This window comes from Hippoglossus hippoglossus, chromosome 3, assembly GCF_009819705.1.
Source record: "Hippoglossus hippoglossus isolate fHipHip1 chromosome 3, fHipHip1.pri, whole genome shotgun sequence".
Taxonomy (NCBI): Eukaryota; Metazoa; Chordata; class Actinopteri; order Pleuronectiformes; family Pleuronectidae; genus Hippoglossus; species Hippoglossus hippoglossus.
Window position 1 is genome coordinate 7,140,871 of NC_047153.1, and position 22,156 is coordinate 7,163,026.

General features: G+C 40.7%; 2 protein-coding genes and 1 long non-coding RNA gene across 5 annotated transcripts; 2 read left to right on the plus strand and 1 right to left on the minus strand.

The window, feature by feature from the left end:
* Window positions 1-223: 223 nt before the first annotated feature.
* Window positions 224-1,933, minus strand: LOC117755552. Its single transcript, XR_004612615.1, has 3 exons — window positions 1,798-1,933; window positions 1,231-1,287; window positions 224-803 (listed from the first exon to the last, which is right to left on the minus strand). It is a non-coding gene; the product is annotated as an uncharacterized LOC117755552 (long non-coding RNA).
* LOC117755495 (lactadherin-like) lies at window positions 1,919-11,925 on the plus strand. Of its 2 annotated transcripts, none has more exons than XM_034575346.1 (10): window positions 1,919-2,121; window positions 5,042-5,167; window positions 5,255-5,386; window positions 8,284-8,397; window positions 8,637-8,818; window positions 8,978-9,133; window positions 9,235-9,379; window positions 10,011-10,195; window positions 10,299-10,454; window positions 10,963-11,925. In XM_034575346.1, the coding sequence occupies exons 1-10, from the start codon at window positions 2,046-2,048 to the stop codon at window positions 11,104-11,106; spliced, it is 1,416 nt and encodes a 471-aa protein (XP_034431237.1). In that variant the 5' UTR covers window positions 1,919-2,045; the 3' UTR covers window positions 11,107-11,925. The 2 variants fall into 2 exon arrangements, with proteins under 2 accessions (XP_034431237.1, XP_034431229.1); XM_034575338.1 differs by having other exon boundaries at window positions 1,920-2,121; window positions 9,993-10,195.
* Window positions 11,926-13,357: 1,432 nt separating this feature from the next.
* On the plus strand, window positions 13,358-16,250 carry LOC117755508 (hyaluronan and proteoglycan link protein 3-like). Of its 2 annotated transcripts, XM_034575368.1 has the most exons (6): window positions 13,366-13,433; window positions 13,805-13,965; window positions 14,105-14,327; window positions 14,444-14,589; window positions 15,100-15,402; window positions 15,856-16,250. In XM_034575368.1, exons 2-6 carry the CDS (start codon window positions 13,824-13,826, stop codon window positions 16,143-16,145), a joined length of 1,104 nt encoding a protein of 367 aa, XP_034431259.1. In that variant the 5' UTR covers window positions 13,366-13,433; window positions 13,805-13,823; the 3' UTR covers window positions 16,146-16,250. The 2 variants fall into 2 exon arrangements, with proteins under 2 accessions (XP_034431249.1, XP_034431259.1); XM_034575358.1 differs by having other exon boundaries at window positions 13,358-13,965.
* The last annotated feature ends 5,906 nt before the right edge of the window (window positions 16,251-22,156 follow it).

The window sequence follows — 22,156 nt, forward strand, 5'->3', positions numbered from 1 at the left end:
CAAGCAAACAGTTTGGTATTACAGTCAGAAATTTACTACTCAACTTACAGCCTGTTTGAATTTGTGGCCAGTAACACAAGAGAGATACTGATTCATGTATTGTAATGTATACTCACTTTATTCTATAACATATTGACCATAAGAGTTGTTTGTGGCCATTAGTTGACAAAATATTCAGTGTGGCCCACAACCCCCCCCCCCCCCCCCCCCCCCCCCCCCCCCAGTGCTGCTCCCATTTGGCTCACTTGTTGAAGTTGAATAACCTTGGCGTTGCCTCATATTGTTGTATAAGTAATGTCATGGTAATAATCAAAATAATCAATATATGATTCTCGTTTCCTCTAAAATGTGCACTTGTCATTTCCTTGGTCCCCTCGCTCTTGTTTTATTCTTAAGATCAGTTATTTTGGTTTCTCATTAAACTTTAAAGATTAGCCAGGTTGGAACCATCTCCATCTATAGGATATGTTATAGTATTACACAACTTCAGTGCAGAGTATTCCCCCCCCTTGGACGACAAAATAAACCTGCTGTGCATGTGATAAAGGTGTTTTCCTTCCCAGTATATCTGTTACAAGAATCTTCAACAACATGAACTGAGTTAAAAGACATAATACTGGAACTTTAAATATCCCATATAATAGAATATACCAAACGTTATGGTTGGCTATGTCGTCATTTATTGTTAAGGCCTGCTAGCACGCCCCCTGTTGGCCATATACTGTCTCCCGTGGTCCTGGAGGAGCTTTGTCAGATTTGACTAAATAACCCCTGATGATGCAGTGATGTCGTGGATGGATGGTCTGATAAAAAAAGACACAACAGATTTACATTATATGAAATGTTGTAGTCAGTGTTTTTGACTAACCCCATGTTGAAGTTACAGTATTATCCAGCTGATGGCGACAGAGTTTTAGTTATGTACATTTCATATAATGGTGAACGTTTCGTTTTGTCCATGAGCCCCGTGAAAAAAGAAAATAAATAATCCAGCCTGGATCCAGATCGCACCAATAAAGCCTGGGAATAAAATATAGCTGCTATTTTCTCTTCAGTGTAAATTTAAATGTCATTCTGAGCTAAAATGCTTCATATTTATCATCTTCACTTGGTGTTGGGTGGGAAAATGTGTCTTTATTCCTTGGGGCTTATTCAGTAGCCTGCACAACAGGATATTTAGTAAGAGAGGATGAAACGTGTTGTTGGGCCCCTGGTGACACTCCAGGCTACATGGCAGTTTAACTTTCTCTCCATGCAGGCACCCAGAAACTGGCCACTGTTATAGAGCTGTAGAAATTGCTTATTAATCAATTAGACAATTAACTAGTAACAAGTTTGAATAATATCTCAAAGCATTTTGAAGCAAACATGGCAAAAATTCACTGGTACAAGCCTCTCAAATCTTTTATGATAATAACCTGAAGATCTTGATTTCTGGCTTTTACTCAAATAAAAAGTAATTATCTTATTTTATCTAATCTTAACTCATCTTAACTTAGTAGTATAGAAAAATATATGCAAGTAAATATGCATATCAAATAGTAACATATGATAAATTTAGTCCAGTGCAATAAATAAACAATATTTTTTTTTGTTTTCTATGATAATAATCTGAATTTCTTAATCTGTGGCTTTTACTCAGACAAAAAATAATTATTGTATTTCATCTCATCTTACCTTAGTAGTATAATAAAATATATGCAAGTAAATATAAATATCAAATAATAATATGCGATATAATTAGTCCAGTGCAATAAAACAAACAAACAAATAAAGAATAGTAAATAAAGAAATGACCAGAACAACATGGAGGCCAAATAAAACACGAATTAAAGATTAATACGCTCGGAAACGTGTCTCTCGTGCTCGGCAGTGGCTCCGCCCCTCACGTGACGTCACCCGTCTTTAACTTGGGTGTTTTGATAAATCGCAGCTCCCTCGTTCCTCCACTTTAACTTCTGAGCACCGGTATTTCTCACAGCACTTTTAAAGGCAGCATAAGAGCAACAAGGCTTGACAAACAGAGTCAGAGCAAACAACCAGCGATGAAATGTCCCGGGAATGTGTCCGCAGTGATTCTCACTGCAGCTTCTCTGCTCGTCTGCCTGTGTTCAGTCAGAGGTGAGTCTGTTTTTTAGATGTTCGAGCTCTTTGTCTGTTTGTCTGCTCATGTTGTTGTTGAAGCCTCATCTCTGAGTTTGTCTGCCTCCAACGACAGACTAATCTCACTCGTCTGTTTCCACTGAACTCTGCCTCCTATGATCTAATTCCTTCTCTGGTCCTTTTATGATGTTGCTCCAGTGTAAAGTCAATAAACCAGTGGACAGGGCTGCTACTGGCTGCAGATCCACTTCTGTGTTTCCCATTGTGTGTGTGTGTGTGTGTGTGTGTCAGGGGCAGTCATGGGGAATGTGTGGGTTTAAAAGTTTGATTGTCAGAGGGAGAGATGTGCATGTTGCTCATTCAAACTACTGACTTATGCTAAATGGCCAAAACCTATGTAAAAAATAAAACAAATGTATCTGCTCCTGAGTGAAGTCTGTGGTTTTAAACTCTTCTTCATGGACAAAAAGTGACAAACCCTTAACAAATCAGAGGTAGATGAATTATGTATTGTACCTCCTCACTGTTCCTGCACAATGAATATGCATTATATTGACATATATTGAACCTTTGTTATATTACTAGTAATGGAAACTATATTATTGATGTTGTTTTATTGCCCATCCTTAATAATAATGATGAATTTCAACATTTTCCACCTACAAATTGCTATTTAAAACGATGTCAACATGCAGGATTCAGTCATTAACGTGTGCAGTTTTTCCTGAGCCCCATGCAGTTAATATGTAATTCGTGCAACGTAGCATACATCCCAAGATGCCAGCGTATTACTGCCATGGTGAACTGGGTAATTAAATGTGAGGCTGCCCTGGTATTACACGTGAGCCTCTGTCATTACAGAGTTGTGTCACGTTACTTGCAGTAGTAAACAGTAGCCTAGTTTCTTCTTCTTTGCACAGAACAGAGCAGTTTGTGAAATGTATTCACTTCTCTGGACACTTGGAAACAAAAGTGTTGCATCGCAGAAGGCTCCTTCTGTGAACGATAGATCAGTTGAAGGTGTATTTTCAGGTGACTTGTGTTTTGGTGGTGCAGATGAGGAGGAAACACCAGGTGTGGTCTTGTTGGAGCCAACATGAAGCAGCTGTCCACTTCTAAGTGTCTTTACACAAGGTGGTTTCTGTTCCCCTGCTGCCATGTTGTTTACATCCAGAGCCTGTTGTTTTGTTTACTACTCACCTGTCAGTCAGGTTTGCTGCTGTCATGTTGTGTAACTGCTCATTCCCCAAAGAGCTGCATGCTTCTGAGCAACCTGGATAATCCTGCAAGCTCTTAATCCTGCACGTAGACACGTTCCGCTGTCAGTGGTGGTTGCATAAAAATCAGTCGTGTAGATTTGTTAACACGTTTAGGGCTTTTTAAACAGATAATTAATTTCGCATTTTAGAACATAGAACAAGATGGGGATTATCCTGTGTAATCAGCATCTATTTGATAATAGATGAGTTGAAAGATTTGTTTTTCAAACTAACATGGAAAAACCTTCCTGAGCTTCAGCCTCTTCATTCTGAGAATTTGCTGTTATTCTCTGACTCATGTGCAAACACATAGATTATCCTGGAGCTTTGAGCCATTGGTCGGACAAAACAAGACATTATTGGCACCTTGTTCTTTCAAAATTAAATTCTGACATTCAATAAACTATTAGTCTGTTATAAATAATGGTGAGTTGCAGCCCTATTTTCAGTATCAATGCAACAGTACACACGATATTACCACAGCTAGAAAGAAGAAAAACAGAAACATAACTTTAAATTTCTACCACTTTCATTTTTACATTTATTCCCAATACATTCTTCTACATTAAACTGTTTCTCAAACCACATAATAAACTTTAGTAGCACAACCTGTCTGCCTGGTTCCAAACGGTTCAAACACCGGTTCAATGTGTTGTGGTATGAAAACAGTTACAGCCACAAAATCAAAGTTGTCGTGCTCACATATTCAGGATCACATTCCTGTGTTATTGTTATTTTTGTGGTGCCAAACTTTACAGAAGGTGAAGCACTTCAGCTTTCACTGATTTCCTCCAGGTTTGTACTTCGCACCAAAGAAAAGAATAGCTGAGTCAAGTATAAAGTTAAATGACGGCTGACGTGGCACCTGATGAGTCAACTCATTGGTTAAGGAACAAAGTAATATAAAAAAAAAAGATTTATTCGTTGTGGCAGTCAAAGCGTGACTCATGAATCTGTGTCCAGCCGCTCCCTCTGGATGTTCCTGCCTTATTCTTTCAGGATCTGTGACTCAGCTCTGCAGCCACACGTTTGTTACCAAATACCAACACTCTGATACTGTAGCAACAAGAAGAAGTAGATCCATCTTTTCAACCAGAGTCTCCCCAGGACTTTGAAAGACTTGTTTCCTTCAATGTCTTTCAATGAGAAGTTGTCTTTCCGTGGAATTATGGGAAATGTAGGATCCTGTGTTACAGAGTCTTGTAGGCTAAACGTTTGGAGCTCTCAGGCTTCGCTGCTTCAGTTTTGGTGATTCTTTTTTTAAGTGTATCCCTTGGAAGTCCCTCATCTTTATGAAATTGCATTGTTAAATACACATGAACATGTATTGTAGTACATGCAAATTTACTACATTCTCCAAACACTGAAGTACCAACCCTTAATAGTAAAAAGGTGGATTGCAAATAATGCTACTAAAAATATTGCTTCAGCTAATGTATAATTAATATTTTATATCATTAATATTCATTCAAGAAACAGTGTTTCAGAACCACATTTGCTGTAGCTGCTATGCTTTTTAGTTTATTGTAGTTTCTGGACGCAGAGAAATATCTAATTGCGACTGCAACAAGTTAAACAACTCATCATGGTACAACATAAAGTGTCAAAATGTGAGGTGCATTTGCAGCTGCACAGTTTGCTGAGCTCATTTCACACCATACCCTCCCTCTTTTACCCAGGCAACTACTGTGATGTGAACCATTGCCACAATGGAGGAACATGTGTGACAGATGTCGGAGATGATCCCTTCATCTGCATCTGTGCGGATGGATTTGGCGGAGACACCTGTAACCTGACAGAGACAGGTGGGCAGAAGAAGAGGAAGTCAAACGTCACTAATTCATAATTGATTATGCACTAAAACGAATCTGCTTCCTCCTTCCTGCTGTCAGGACCCTGCAGCCCGAACCCCTGTAAAAACGATGGGTCGTGCGAGATCATTGCTCCGACCAGACGAGGAGACGTGTTCAACGAGTACATCTGCAAGTGCCAGCCAAGCTTCGAGGGAGCGCACTGCCAGATCAGTAAGTTTCTTGGGGTTGTCACTCGTAACCTTGAGCTGCCCTCTATGCCCTCTGACCTGCAATGAACTCCGGCTATTCCCCACAGTTTTTGGTGATGAGGGCCGAAGTTCTCAATGTGCTGTAGACAAAAACATGTCATCTCCACAGCGGAGTTTATGAATTTATCACCTCCTGCATCCCCCACCCAGATTCCACCTTCGCCTCAACGCTCCGGAGATGATCCTGTTTTTGTTAACGTGTCAGATCTGGACCATCTCCTGCTGCGTGCGTCATATTTGAAAGGCAAACGCCTAAAAATGTCTCCACGTGTTAGTTCATGTCTCAAAATGGCTTTACACTAATATCTTTTACACTAAAGTCAATTGAATTCACGTCCATCTTTATACCATCTTGTCAATTTCTTTGGATTTATGGCCTCAATAGAAAGCAGAGAGCATCAAGACGATATTGATGGATTCTACAGAAAGTAAGAAAATTAGGTCAGTATTTGTCCGTGTGAACACGTGAGGTTGTTCCATACTGTCACAGCATCAGCGGGGAAAGAGAAGTGCTGTCAGCTCAGCAGTTCCATGAATGGGTCTCATTCAGTGGCCTCTGCGCCCACTCGGTTTGGCTAATTAGTAAGTTGGAGCACTTCAAGTCTCTTAGCATGCAAACGCCTCCCACCAAGGTCCAACACTGAATCTGTTTGTGCTTTAGCTCAACCAAATCAGATGAAGAATTTGATAATAACAAATCCTCTTAAAATAACGACCAAATTGGCTTTTGGGGGTTTTGGTTTGTTAGTGACTTAAAAGATTGAGAGAAGGAAGGGAATCGGGGATTATATTCAACGAGTGTGAATGTCATTATCAAAATCCTCTGGAGTAAGACGAGTGTTTACTCTCAGCTTTGTGTGCATGACGGCTGAGGGCTAAACTCATTCTGACGAAAAGGAGAGAATTATAGTTTGAAAATATAACTTCATGCTTTGGGAAGGAAGGGCTCACCCTCCCGATGCCCACGGTCTGACCACCAATTGCAGTGTTTTTTGCAGCCCGGTCATCCACTCCCAGTCATTTTCTAATTTTGACTCAGACGTCATGGGCTGGACTGGTGTGGAGGTGCTGGGATGAGGTAGAATCTGTCCCTTACATTAAAGTGGAATGCGGTGCTCAGCAGTGTCGCCTCACCGCAAGAAGGTTCCCATTTTGGCCGGGCTCCTTCTGTGTGGACTTTGCATGATCTCCCCAGTGTCTGCTCCGGTTTTCTTTTACTCCTGCACAGTACAGAAACCCTGTGGTACGCTGGTGATCTGTCCAGGGTCTACTCCACCTGCCCCAGCTCCCCGTGCAACCCTAGAATAAGCAGTATAGACGATGCATGAATGAATGGATGGAAGCTACTTCGGAGACTTAAAGGATGAAACAGCAACCGTTGCATTTCATTTGCAAATCAACAAATGCTGGATACCATATTTCATTAATTCACGTTTCCCTGTCAGTCTTTTTGCCAGAACACGGGGAAATTAGTCCCAGTGAACAACAAGATATGTTCAGTACAGCCTTCACGGTGCAGGTGTGGGCTGTTGGGTTTAAAGAACGAAGGCCTTGTTAGGGTAATTTGTTTGTCAGTGTTCTAAGCAGTGCTGTGCCAGTGTTGTCACTGCCATGCAGGCATTTGTGTCTAAGTTTGAGCAATCCTCTTAGTGTTAGCGGGAATAAGAATTAAACAGACCCATGTGGCGTTACGTCAACCTGACATCTGCTTTAGTCTGGTTTCTTAGTAGGACAGGTAAAACGAAGCAGCACGACAACTGTTCACATCAACACTGACGAGCACTTCACTGAAATGCTTATATTTTAAATGATGTCATTACTTTGCATACAGAAGCTAAACGATGATGAATATAGACAGATGGATAGATATATATTGGCCTAATATATGTATATGTGACATAAACAGCTTTGTAATACACCTCATACAAACAAACATTGTGGGTCTGTGTTGTGCTATGTTTTGATTGTTAAGTTTATTTGAACCTAGATGCAAAGTAGTTGTTGATTCAGCTTTAAAAATAAAAAACACCCAGTTTATATAATTGTATTTATGTTCTGTACTGTTATTGACCAATTCATATGACTGTAATATTTTCATTATCAAGTTATCTTAAGGTTCTGCAGCGCCACCTAGTGTCCTTCAAAAACTCAAACATCCATCTGCACTTTGAAGAGTCGGTAAAATTGATTTATAGTTTTGTTTAATTGTGTTTGAATGATCAAGTCTTGATTTGGCTTTTATCTGTGGTTCTGTTTGAAGATGAGTAAAGAAAGAGTTGAAATTTGTTGCTTTCTATTGGAAACTATGCTTTTATCCTCTGATTTATATATAAACATGTTGTCAAAGGACGCCACCTTGTGGAGCTTGGGGAGTGTTTCATAGTTCCCTTTGTTTAGGCTGGGAAACAGGAAGTGAAGACAGACTTACTTTTTGTTGCTATGGTTACTGTGGAGGAAAGCAGGAAAATACTGGAAAACTTCACCTCCTGACTAATCTCACTCTCAACTGGAATAAAAGATAATCCTGAAGAGCCCAGTGGGTTGAACAAAAATCTTTAAAATGCAGCAATTGATGAGGTGAAGACAATTTTGTTTTAATAGCTAAATGAAACCCTGAAAAGTCACAGTTCTCTCTCTGCTCTTGATCTTATGATGCATCCAGGATGGGTCCTGTCTATCTTTTCCCTTGTCCCTTTTCCCTTGTCCCTGCCGGATATAAGATATAGATATAAGATATAGAGGAGAATTTCTCTCTGAATGTGAATGAGCAGGTGTGACCATACTTTATGTTTTAAAAATGTCTGTCCTCAATAAATCTAAAGTTCTTGAAAGTAAATAAGTTGTTATTTCTTCTTCCAGATGTGAATGACTGTGCCAAGCAGCCCTGTAAGAATGGGGGTGTGTGCAGAGATCTGGATGGAGACTACACCTGCCAGTGCCCCTCACCGTACGTCGGGAAGCAGTGCCAGCAACGTATGTTCACCTACTCTGATGTACATGTTCAGCTCTGTATTCATTGTACAGTAGCTCCATTTCCTTAAAACATGTTTAAAAAGTACAGGAGTGAATGAACATGCTGCCAATTCAAGATAAGGATTGATATGATAATAATATTCAATAATAGCTAAAGCTTTGGTTTAAAGTTTGGACAGGTAGAGGAACAATTAGAACAAAAGTTGATGTAAGCCCTCCCACCTGTTGTTATGTCCCAGGTTGCATTTCTCTGCTGGGGATGGAGGGAGGTGCAATCGTGGAGTCCCAGATTTCTGCTTCCTCTGTGCACTACGGCATTCTGGGTCTCCAGCGCTGGGGCCCGGAGCTGGCTCGGCTGAACAACCACGGCCTCGTCAATGCCTGGACGTCAGACTCCCATGACAGGAACCCCTGGATCGAGGTGAGAGACGCCACACTGAAAACATGCCCTGACACTTTGTGGACATGTTGACAGAGCAGAGAGAAGCTGTTACTGTTGTAGTATTAATCCAAAACGTTTTTCACTGGATGTACGTGTTATTTTCCTTTGGTTCACTGACACTTTTGCTGTTGACCTCAGATTAATATGCAGAAGAAGATGCGTCTGACGGGCATCATCACTCAGGGCGCCAGTCGCCTGGGCACAGCTGAGTACATCAAGGCCTTCAAGGTGGCGAGCAGCTTTGATGGAAATACTTTCACCTCACACAGACTGGACGGCCAACGCAGAGACAAGGTGAGACTTTACTGTGCAATAATCAGAAGTTACTGAGGATGTGTTAAATGCTCTTTTTAAAAATGTTTCCTCACCTCATCTACCGTGTCTGTGTCCTGCAGGTTTTTGTGGGCAACACAGACAACGACGGCACCAAGACAAACCTTTTCAGCCCTCCAATCGTGGCCCAGTACATCCGCATCATCCCTGTGGTTTGCCGCAGGGCGTGCACGCTGCGCATGGAGCTGGTCGGCTGTGAGCTCAATGGTAAACACACTGAAAACATCCTGCTGAAAACAACTGTGACGCACATAGGGAGTTTAGGATGGTAACAGTAGTTAAAACACAAATGGGACAGACGTGATGTTTCCATTGTGAGCAAAGATATTATTGTTAAATTCCTGCAGTCAGGAGAAGTGAGGAAAAGCTCTTTGGTTTAACTGTCCCTCTGTTTCTTGTTTCACTGTTTCATTTCTTCTTACTGTGGTCTGTCAAAGAGTTTATTTAAACTGCGTAACATGTCCCTGTGGTTTGACCACATAGAAAATGTGAAGTATAAACAGTCCTATGTGGGAAGCCACAGAAAACAGCCACTCACAGACAGAAACACACATATATGTGGGTTTTGTCCACCTCAGTCCTTTTGTCCTTTGTCTCCAACAATTACACCATCCAGAGAAACATGTTAAATGTGTTCACACTTTTTTGCATGTGTTTCTGTGCATGTCTATTTCTTCTATTTCTTCTTTAAATGGTGGTGGAAGCTGATTTGTCTTTTCTTCGGGTGTATTCACTTGTCGTTCCCCTCCTCTTCTCCACTCCTTCTCCCTCTTCTGCTGATTTCCCTCCCTCCGTCTCTGCACCTGCTTCGGATTCACAGTCTATTCAAACACGGCAGGTTGTTCAGAGCCTCTGGGGATGAAGTCTCGCCTCATCTCAGACGAGCAGCTTTCGGCCACCAGCTCGTACAGCACGTGGGGCATCGACACCTTCACGTGGCACCCTCAGTACGCCCGGCTGGACAAGCAGGGCAAGACCAACGCCTGGTCCCCGGCCCAAAACAACCGCTCAGAGTGGATCCAGGTGAGGAAAACCTCCGTGGTTAAATGTCATCATTGGTGAAAATGTGTTTTGACCCCAGCAGATGTTGCAGAGAGTCACTGGTTTTGTTTGTTCCTTCACTCAGGTTGATCTGGAGAAGACAACGCGTCTCTCAGGCATCATCACTCAGGGGGCGAAGGACTTCGGGGTGGTGCAGTTTGTGTCGGTGTTTCAAGTTTCTTACAGTAACGATGGAGAGTCGTGGGACACGGTGAAGGACGAGAACACCGGCAATGATAAGGTCAGACATATATAAATCCCTGAAATGTCTTTTTCTAATAGACTGTGCATGTTCTGTGCTTCTTAGTAAATTAAGCTGCTTTCAGACTTCAGCGAGTTGGGTCTAATTTGTGGATTTATCAAAAAGCAGCTCAGCTCAGTTTGATCAACGACCTCTGATGACAGTTAGTCATTAAGCGGCTTGGTTGACGTCCTCACCTAAAGTACGTTATTGGTTTGGTTATATAAAGATGGAGGACATGACGACTCCCCAAAAGTGAGCACAGACGGTCTCTGAGATGGCAGCGTTCGTATCTGAATGATACTCTGGCTTCATTTCTGGATAGTGGAAGGAGGTGGAGATGCGTTGTCCATCCAATGCAATTTAGACTTATATTAGTCAGTCAGCAGAATTGTTTTTCATTGGAGAATTGTACGGAAAGTTGAACTGAACCTGCTTTATACAGAACAACTGTTGCTCAATAAGTAACATCTTTGCTTTAACTACAACTTTAACATTTTTGTTGCAGCTTTTCCAAGGCAACATCGACAACAACTCCCACAAGAAGAATCTATTTGAGCCCTCGTTCTACGCCCGATATGTCCGAGTCGTCCCCTGGGAGTGGCACGAGCGCATCGCTCTACGCATGGAGCTGCTGGGCTGCGATGACTAGAAACTCATCAATAACCGTTTAACTGTGCTCCGCGCTCATCCATCGGCTCCTCCTCCGCAGACCACAGAGGAGATTTTGTATTGGGTGGAGATTGTGTTACCTGAATAGCTTGGACTCTAACACTCGTAGCACTTTTTGACTAGTGACTTTTTTTAATGGTTTATATTAATACAAGCTCGTAAGTGCTCGCAGAGGGCCGTCTGTTGAGTGTCTGTGGTTTCAGTAGCTTTTGATTGAATATGAATGAAAATTTGCACAGATTTGCTCTTTGTACTATTCACATGTTGTAAGAATCCAGGTAGATTTCAGCCTCTCTCGTGTCTGGAGACGTGATCATCGTGCTCTTCACCGCTTCAGTTCTGCTAAACTGACCCTCACCTTTGAGGGACAGATGACAAACATCCTCCTATTGTCCTGAGGCTGTTTTGTTATTCCAGCCCAAACTAGCATTATAACGCAGGGTCTGTGCAATATATTGTTTATTTTGCCATTTTAAACTATCCAGGAAAAGAAAATGTGTCCAGGATTAGAGAATTAAAAATATTCAAATTTGAACTGCAGCACACAGATGGAGTCAATCAATTGATCTAACTACAAAAGTATCATGGGCTTTTTGCAGTAGGTTTTTCATGTGATGTTGAATTTTTTTACACATTTTAACAGGTTTATCCGCTTCAGTCTTACATGTAATTTAATTATAATTTAATCCTTTTTACAACAAATGTGAAATATGTAGAAAAATGTCTGAAAATAAGCATATTTTGCATTATTTGTTTTTCAATTCGCCATTGTTCTTGAACTAAGACTGTTTATTAAATGTTACAAAACACTAAACCTCCTGGAATTATTAAAGATTGGGATTTTTTTCAGCACAGCAGGTTTTATCTTTTAGAGAAGGAGTAAAACTATCATACGTGTTCTTTAGGAATTTCTTGGGGCCTAGATTCAGAGCACGTGCTGTGGAGCTGTTCTGAGTTACAATTTCCTGATTGTGTAATATTGCTGCAACATCTCAATTTGAGGGACTCAGGGGATAAACCGGCTGTCGCTTGGATGCTGGTTTCCTGCACAGAGCCCACACTCTGCTGTTTATGAGAGTAATGACACCCTGTTAGCCCCTCATCTGGCTGCTCAGAGCCCAGTCCTGCTGTGCCTGGCCCCTGGCTACAGCTTTCATCTCCTTGAAAGGAAGGAGGACGCTGCATCTCTGTCCTCACTGTGAATGTCTGTGCCCGCCGTATGTGGACGTATATTTTGTGTATGTTTTCCAGCGGGGTTTCCAATAAAAGATGATTCCAGGAAAACACAGCAGCAAACATCTGCTTTCAGAGAGTTAAGGAAGGATGCAAAGAGGTTTGACGCCCAAGAAATTCTTCCACACAATATAAGCCTTTTTCTTCTGGTTAAAACTACTGGGATTTAAGTAATTTATGTTTATAGGAATATTAAATCATGCTAAGTCACTTTTAATAAAATCATTATTATACTTCACTTCATACTTACCTGAAAGCAGATGTAACAGCCTTTACTGTACGGTGTTAGAAAAGAAAGAAAGTTAATGTGAGTGGAAATAACATGGTGGTGATGCTGAGGCTCAAAAAAGTAAATTAAGTTGCCTGTTAAATATTTAAATTTACAGTTCTACAGTTAATGCAAATGGTAATTGGAAGGAAAATCGAATTTAAATTTAATAATCTTCTCTTCTCTGAATGAAAGAAAAAATGTGCTTTCCCATCTTATTTGTGTATGTATATATATATATATATGCATATATGCATATTGACTTTAAGGACAGTTCTTATTATAACATAAAAATAGAACAAACAGAACAAGACACATTTTACACACAGACAAGAAATCTGTCAGAATAAAAGAAAAGAGCCATAAACTAACAAGAGTATGTGGTTCTTCAAATGCTTGAATACTAAATTAATCCAAACAGTTTGTGAATGTGAAATTCAGCTTCTGAAATATAGAAACTAAAAATGTCATTGACATGTGTAATTGTATCTGGACGTTATCAGGCTTCACCTGATAAATGAAAGTGGGGAAACGTCTCTGAGCTTCTCTGAGCTTCTCTTCACTGACGGTGGCAGCAGCAGACAGAGAAGGGGAGAGAGCTGCTGTTCCAGTTGTGGCAGCAGAGCAGCACTAACAGCTCTGCTCCTCTTATGAGAAAAGGTAGAATTAACAGAAAGTATTAACAAACCTTATAGTCGCACTTGTTTTATCATCAAGGACTGGATCTGTAACTCCTGAACACCTTTTCCAGCATTAGAGCTTTTTCCTTCTGAGGGACCTGAAAGGCAGAACATCAAGGTGTTTTGGTAAGTGAAGACAATATATACTTATATAGATAAATTAGAAAAGTAACAGTGTATGGAATAGTTATGTGTCTCTACTGAAATTACTTTTGAGTTTTTTTAACTTGTTTCTGTTGTCACCTGGCGTCCAGGTGTGTTATGATCCTATAACACTTGTGTTGTTAATAAAACAGTAAGAGTCTGATTGAAATGAGGGAAAAATCTGCTGTAAATTATAAAGTATTTGGAGAAACACTTTTGATGCATCAAAATTGTAAAAACTGCAGTTTTACTATATCATGGAGAACAGTCTGCTAACACGGTGAGATGCTGCCTACTACTGGAACTGTCGTGCCACTACATGAAGACCACAATGAGCATATTGTTCTCCACAGGTTTGATTCCATTATCAGGATGGTGATGATGAGGATGATGATGATGATGATGATGAAGATTTGTTGGCTGTTGTTGGGGGCTCCGCTGGCCCTCACTGCCCCCACAGTCCCAAACAATTTCTCCTACCACGACCTCCTCAGTGGAAATGACAACAAAGAAAGTACAACTTGTTTGTCTATTTCATCTAGCTTCGCGTTTTAAGTGAAAATGCTTTAGAAATGAGAGCAGTGTTTTCTTTTTAACCCCCTAACCCTAACCCTAAGCTCAGCTCTTGGATGCAATGTGTATATTTCCCATAGTTCCTGTCGGTGGTGTGAGGATCCATGTGGCCCCTGCTCAGGCAGCAGTGTTTGCAGTCAGAGGGGAGAATGTCACTCTGCCGTGCAGGTTTTGGTACGAACCTGAGTTGAGCTCACCCAGAAACGTGAGGATCAAGTGGTCCTGGCTCCCTGCGGCTGGAGGACATGAGACAGATGTGCTGGTGGCAATCGGCTCCAACACTCGAAGCTTTGGGACGTTCAGGTGGTTCGACACAGGACAAATAATTATTATATTATTATTATAGTTATTTGTGGCTTCGTGATCTTGTTTGTCTTAAACCTCAAGTCACTGTACGTCTGTTGGTGTCTGTGGGTCAGGGGTCGTGTGCAGCTCAGACAGGATTTCCCAGGAGACGCTGCACTGCTGATGCCTGGACTCCAGTTGAAGGACACGGGCCGTTACCACTGTGAAGTGGTGGACGGGCTGGAGGACAAGAGCACCTCCATTGACCTGGAGCTACAAGGTCAGTCAGTGTGTGATTTCTGAGCGTATAGTTTATAATGTATGTGATGCACATCGGAGATAATGATATAGTCTGAGTGTAGGTCGTGCTGATTTGTATGACGTCTCTCCGTTTAGATTTTGAAGAAAATCAAATGACTTGACACAAGAAATCAGACATTGAGGGTTTTAAAGTAGCCTTCCTTAAAGGTCATATATATAATAGTCATTGCCACTAGATGTCGCACTAGCACCACTATCTCAGACCAAAACAAAAGCTTTGTTGCTATTTCACGGGCCTCACTTGTGTTTCTTTCAGGTCCTATAGAAAAGGCATGAGGGCCTTTGACCTGTCTGCACACCTCTGAGTAATACTAATGACAGTTGCATTAACAGTTGTAGTAACAGAAGTAGTTTGAGTAAATGTACAGCACAGTAGTATCACACATAAGTTGAAGTACAGTATTTGAAGCCCACATACTTTGTGTTACAGTATATCAGAGGGTAGTGACATTGTTTCCTCCCCCCCCAGGTGTGGTGTTTCCCTACCAGCACCATCGGGGTCGTTACCACCTGAGCTTCCTGGGAGCCCAGCGGGTCTGTGAGGAGCAGGACTCCTCGCTCGCCACCTTCACGCAGCTCTTCCAGTCCTGGAAGGAGGGTCTGAACTGGTGCAATGCAGGCTGGCTGGCCGATGGTACGGTCCAGTACCCCATCACCCGACCCAGAGGGCCTTGCGGGGGGCACGACCTCGCTCCGGGGGTTCGGAGCTACGGAAGATGGCGCCTGCTCCCTCATCACTATGATGTCTTCTGCTTCTCCTCCTCCCTCCGAGGTGAGAGGGCTTTGTCGCCTTCCTCCTCATCACTGTCTTTATGATGAGAGATGATTTTCCCAAATAACTTCACAAAGGCTCAGTTACAACAAACATTACTACAGACTCGATACTTTCTTTCATTTTGAGGCTTTAGACTCTTATTTGAATCATTTATGAGTTTTGTGATTGCTTTTGATGTCACCTATTGGGAAATCTCATACAGACTAATTTGTTTTAATCACATAGTTTTCACTTACATAATATCCATCATATAATAGCCTACTTTTGACAAACTCACAATTAAATCAAAATCATCAAAGTCAAAAAAAATTCAGGAGTCTTTGGTGGAAATCAGTCAGTTGGTGTCTGATGTCTCCAGTTTTAAGTCTGAAACAAGAAATCATTAAAGAGCCTGATCATCTGTGCAGAACAATCACAAATAAATAAACAATAAATGTGTTTCCTTCAAAGGGAGAGTCTACTATCTCCAGCCCTTCCACAAGATGAACCTGACTGAGGCCCGGCAGGCGTGTCAGGCGGACGGAGCAGAGGTCGCCAAGGTCGGACAACTCTACGCTGCCTGGAAGTTCACAGGGTTGGACCACTGTGACGCCGGCTGGCTGGCCGACGGAAGCGTTCGCTACGCCATCACCAGGCCACGCGAGAACTGTGGCCCCTCTGAGCCGGGGGTTCGCAGCTTTGGCTTTCCACCGCCACAGCACAAGCATGGAGTCTACTGCTATAAATCAGTGGAGGAATGAATGTAGATCACAGCAGCTCCTCTGTTGGGTCAGAGATGTAAAGTTGGCTCAGATTATTTTAATACATGTATCCTGCTGAGCGTCGTAATACTGTGTAAAGAGGTTTTCAACCTATGTACAGCACTCTTAAAGTGCTTCACAGGAGTATAAAATAATAAAATTTGAATTTAATTTAATCAAAAAAAAATAAAAGATGTGGTTTCCTCCTCGTACTTTCACATCCTGCCCAACATCCTCTCTGAATTCTAAACAGACGTCTTCCTGTGTGATTGATTCTTTTACACCTTTCATGAAACGTGCGGAGTATTTTTGACAATTCGCTTGTGAGAAACCCACAGGGAAAAAAACTGAAAACCTCAGTCTTTTAAAAATGTGAAAGATTTCCAACATGATAACTCATCTGCATGATTAATTCACTAGTAGAGACAAGAGGGACACAATCATGTCTTTGTTGTTCTGATCCAGCTGCAGAAAAGTCAGACATGTCTAATATCATTTAGTTTGAACGTAAAACAAATGGTTCAGCTTTCTCTAAACCTTCCTTCTTTCACTCCTTCATCCGTCATAATTTAGACGTCTCAGCCTGACAGTGTATGATGTTTGCAGGGTTATTGTGTTAAAGATGAATAAAGTGCCTGCAGCTCTTTGAACAATAGAACATCTTTACTACTGGGATTCACGGATCTCAGCATCTTGTGAGAACAGACGCTCTTCCCCGCGATGGATCCCAGGAAAATGTTAATGTTCACCCAACTTAACCTGAGTTTCTTTGTCATCAAGAGGTGAAGACGCAGCTTTTTACTTTTCATTTGTTTAGGATTTATTCTCATGTGCATTATTTTTTCACAGTTTCTTATTGTTTTTATCAGTGCTGAGGTTTTCCTAAGTTTGACTTTTATTTTAAACATCAGCAAATCTTTGCTCTACTCCTATTATTCTGATCCGGCCTGAAGAAGAAGAAGAAGAAGAAGAAGAAGAAGAAGAAGAAGAAGAAGAAGAAGAAGAAGAAGAAGAAGAAGAAGAAGAACAACAACAACAACAACAACAACAACAACAACAACAACAAGAACAATTATAATAATAACAATAAGCACAATAATAATGATAATACATATTATTTGTATAAAACTTTAACAGATAAGAAAAATCAATCAAAAATCTAACAATAGTGAATAATCATAAATATAAAATACATATTATAATCAAACTTTAAAGCAATTCTGAAGTAATATGATTGGTAATAATTGTAAGTAAATGAGGTTAATTATCTTGGCAAAATTGCACATTCGTCAGAATAAATGTTCCAAAATAAAGGTTTGTTTTATCAGTTTTAAGGGGAAACAAAAAGAGGAGATGTTGTATCAATATTTCTCCTTAATGTTTCATCTTAATAAATTATTTTTTCTTTGTACGTATGTTTTTGCGTCGTTAGCTACAGCAATTTTCAACGAAAGCAGACAATGCTTTACCGACACCTACTTGTCTCTAAGTTTTTCTGTCATTTCCTGGAACAGCATGAGCATTTTCCTAGTATTTCCTTTGCTCGTTCACGTGCTGTCCTTTGTTGATGCATGTGACAAAAAAAGACCCTCCTCCACTGCTCACCCTTTCTAACCCCACAGAGGAGACTAGAAGAGTTTTTTAAATCTTAAACTCATCTGTACTTTATATCTTCAATCAACCTCACACGGTTGATTTTCTTGTTAACTGCTGAAAAAGATCTGAACATGTTTAATTCTGAGACGAATAGGTTTAAGATTTGCAAATCTAAAGGGAAGTGTAAAGGTCAAACAAAGGTGGTGAAAGCCAGGTTGAAATTCAATTTGAACACATTTAATACAACATTCTCTTTATTTATGTTCCCCCTGCAGAGTGCAATGTCTTTAAAAAGTAAAATATTAAAATGTCTGAACTTCATAAGCACATAACAAAACACTGCCTATCAAGGAAAATGCACAAGACCCAAACTTCAGGTTCGGTCACTACCACCAGGTGGCAGTCAGGTGTTTTGGCTGCTCTCAGTCGTCAATGAGTGCAGAACAAAATGTGCAGCCACCACCTAACTGTACTGTACTTTGTCTTTTACACAACAAACACGCAACAATTTAGAGGAACTTAATATTTTATTTCCCAATCAGCTCTTATGCAAGGTCATCCGTGCCTTGATTTGCCATGATACACCAGCTGTATCACACAGGCAGATTGGAGAGTAGATTTCTTAGATTTCCTAAATTCACTGTGAACGAGCTGCAGTCATGCAGAAAATATGGCATTTAGGGAAATCCAATCAGATTAAATGTGAAGAATGCAGGTTGACACAAATATGACTGAGGTGAAATGTGACGGCAGAGCAGAGAGGCAGGAAAGACAAGAAGCTCAGACTAGTACACAGTGTACAGCCAGGGAGGTATGGTCACACCCCCTCTGTATCTCTCAGGTTTATGAGACATTTACTTCGCATTATGTGATTTGGAGCTGATTCAGCTTTTCAAGTCCTATAGATTCATGTTGGTGGCATGTCTGTGAAAATCACAGGTCATATAGTTCATTACTTTGAATGGTCCCATAGACAGACTGAACGTCAGAATTAGCAGAAGTTTCTTGGAAGGTTTATTATGCATAACTAATATTTCCCCTAGAAATGAATTGTGGAGTCACAACTGACATTCATCAGAAGGCAGCAGATTCATGCTCTGAGCTCCACCACCCGCGGGTTAACTTACATGACACGAAACTTGTGTGAGTAGAAATACTTAACGTCATGTAGTGGACTCATGTTGCATTATGTTAAAAAAAACTAAGTGTCGACAGCATCATTTTTCATCATCATTTTACAGCAGAGTGTTCATGTGTGTAAATTCCTCCAGAGCTGAAAACAACAGGAAAGCTTGTGAAAGAATGTGTTCCAACAACAGACAAATGCTTTGTAAGATGTACAGGTTTGATTTGATTTGAGCAACTGAAGTTCCCTTTCGGCTTTGTGTTGATTTTCACACTCTGAGTCTAAGTGTTCCCTTTGTTTTGCAATGATTGAGCCTGTGGTCGGTTGTGTGTATTTCCTTTTTTTTCTACTTGAGAATAGTTTCAAATTTTAGCTCTAAACGAAAATAACACAAAACTAATCAGAAAGTGAAGACAATGTAAAGGGCTGAGCCAAAGAGGCTCATGGGAAGGCAGCCTGTAACCTTAGGCCACCTTTAGAGATGTTCTGATTTCACAGTGAGACTAGGAAGTCACTCAGTAGAACACAAACCTCCACCAAGGTCCAACAGTCCCCTTATGAAACACAATCTAAATTTACAAATCCACATTTGCACCAATTTTCATCAAGATCCATAAATTGTTCTCTGAGAAATGATGAAAAATCTTGAAAAACTCCTGTCTCACAATGTTAAAGAATGTAAAAAAATTCCTGAATGCGCACCAAAATGTTATGGGCTTTTTCTTAGTCCATCCTTCCACCAAGTTTTGTAGTAATCTGTTTGGTAGTTTTCGTGTAATCATGCTAACAAACAAACAAACAAACTCTGAGCTGTATCAAAATGTTCCAGTCAGGTGTGGAGGCTGGTTTTCATAACATGAAATTAAAATAAAGAACCAAAGTTCTCAAATAACTTCGCTAATTACATCCATGCAGTGAGGAGGTTATATTTGAACCCCCGTACATTGGTTTGTTCACTTGTGAACAGGATTATGCTAAAACTACTGAAGGGAGTTCCATGAAACTTGATCAAAAGATGGCACAAGGGCCGAGAAAGAACCCATTCAAATTTAGCTTGGATCCAGATGAAGAGATATTGTTTTTCACCTAAATTTAACATTGGATTCTATTGATATTGTATCAGGGAGTCAGCATTTGAAAATGTAACTGTAAATTGAACTGTAATAAATGTAATGTATACGGTTAATCTCTTCTTCTTGTGTTGTCCCATCTGTCTGTTCCAGTCCTCATCTCCAACGTGACCAACATCCGTGTTCTATGATCAGATCAATAACATATGTCATTTATCAATTTATTGAATACATAGACTTTACCAATTGTTTGAACACACCAGCCACTATGAGACTCCACAGAGCAAACCAAGAAGTCACTATTACATCTCATAGGTTGAAAAAACGTCATCACTGCTCACTTGCGCACGTCTTTCATCACTGGTGATCGCATGTGATACATCCAAAGTGAAACAGCTTTTTCACTCGATACAAGAGTGCATTGTTTCTCTCAACGAACACCATAACATTAAAATTTGCCTCGATATCCTCGATATTTCTTTAGCTATTGGCAACGTGAGAAACGTTTAACAACAGTGCAAACTAAATAACCTGCAGGGGCACATCTGATCGGATGCATGATCCGCTGCCAAATTAGCTGAGATACTGTAGTAGGATACGTATAATTAACATTTGATGAAGCAAATCTCCGTCAAATTGGAGCGCATCATTTCATCTGACTTCCCGAGGAGTTGTGTAAAACAGACAATGCATGTGTGTAAAATCAGAGAAGCATGAAAAACACGATTAGAACCGCACGTTTCGCTCCCAGTACAAAGAAGTTCTTTCAGTATCAAAAATTTCTTAATTGCATTTTGAAGGTGATGGTATTGTCAATAGATCACATGGTGGTCAAATGAGAACACAAGGATTTGGGGAACGAGTTCATTAGGGTTTCTTAACCTTAAATATTCAGCCTAATATCCCTGCATCAGGAGAAGGAGTGTGTACAAGTGTTTCTACTGCAGCTCGACAACCTCGAAACATCACAGCAGATCCAGTGCATGAAGATTAAAAGCTTTTGTGCAGCATCTTGTTGTAGAATTCAAGAAATTCCCTAAATCAAAGTGTCAGTCTGCAAATTGGCAGAATGAAGCAAATGAGTCCAACTATGAATAGAATTTTTTACAAAACAAACTGAGCTCCACACTTGGCGACTTCCTCTTCATACTTGAGGTTCTTGGGGATGTAAACCCCAACACAAGTAATATTTTGGTGTAAACCTCAAGAAAACTGTGTCATGGAGTCGGTTGGGAAGTTTCTAAACAAAGCAGCGGGAGGTCGGCTGCAGGCTGGTTGAGGATAACACCGCAGCAATGTGAGCGAGTTGACAGATGCACTCTTTTCTTTTTTCTGTTGTGTCTGATCCAGGCACAAAAGGAAATATTGCATATATTATTGATGTGCATTGTGGTTTAGGGAGCTGCTGACTGCATCTGACACAGAAGGGTGCTCAGGAGGATCCATACCAACAATAAGGCCCTACTTTCCCCTTATGAAACCATTGAAATTCACTTGATCTAGATTTTTATTGGACCAAATTGCACACACTGATAAATCAGTCCCCTAAATAATGGCAGATTTTTGTCATCAAGATCCATGAGTTATTCTGCAAAATGTGGGAAAATCTCCTGTCTCACAATGTTAAAGAAAGTAAAAAGAAAATAACTGGATTCATACCAAACTTTAATTGCTTCTTCCCTGACCAATGTCCCATCATTCCACCGAGGTTTGTGGAAATTTGTGCAGCGGTTTTTTTGGTGTAAGTTTTTTGTAAATAAACATAACATATTATGCAAGCAAATGGGGCCCCACCGCACCTTTTTGCACAGGGGGGGGGGGGGGGGGGGGGGGGGGGGGGCATGTAGAAATCATACTGGTACTAAGACTGTCCTCTGGCCCTAATAATAATAATAATAATAATAATAATAATAATAATAATACATTCAAAAACCATAGTTTCCCTGCACCTTTGATTCCTGCTCAGGCCCTAATATGGGATACAAACTGACGGATCATCTGCATCATACCCACAATGTAAAGATTCCATGTTATAGTAATGAGAAGAGGCCCTGTTTTCCTATAAATTACATTACACAAGTTCAATGCTTCCAAGAATGAACTGCAAATGTTTACGTGTAGTGTCATGCATTGTTTTGCCACGGTCTCTTTCACACCCCCTCACATTGTGTTTTCCTTCTTCGTTGTAAAGTCTACAGCCTCCTAGAATCCTGTCTCTG

Excerpts from the sequence above, each read along its gene's own strand:
- LOC117755508 (XM_034575358.1), top strand. The coding sequence starts at position 13,737 with ATGCTGCCTACTACTGGAACTGTCGTGCCACTACATGAAGACCACAAT. Across the intron at positions 14,328-14,443 it reads CGAAGCTTTGGGACGTTCAG|GGGTCGTGTGCAGCTCAGAC; the intron begins GTGGTTCGACAC and ends TCTGTGGGTCAG. Across the intron at positions 14,590-15,099 it reads CATTGACCTGGAGCTACAAG|GTGTGGTGTTTCCCTACCAG; the intron begins GTCAGTCAGTGT and ends CTCCCCCCCCAG.
- LOC117755495 (XM_034575338.1), top strand. The coding sequence starts at position 2,046 with ATGAAATGTCCCGGGAATGTGTCCGCAGTGATTCTCACTGCAGCTTCT. Across the intron at positions 9,134-9,234 it reads ACGGCCAACGCAGAGACAAG|GTTTTTGTGGGCAACACAGA; the intron begins GTGAGACTTTAC and ends TGTGTCCTGCAG. Across the intron at positions 9,380-9,992 it reads GGTCGGCTGTGAGCTCAATG|TCTATTCAAACACGGCAGGT; the intron begins GTAAACACACTG and ends TCGGATTCACAG.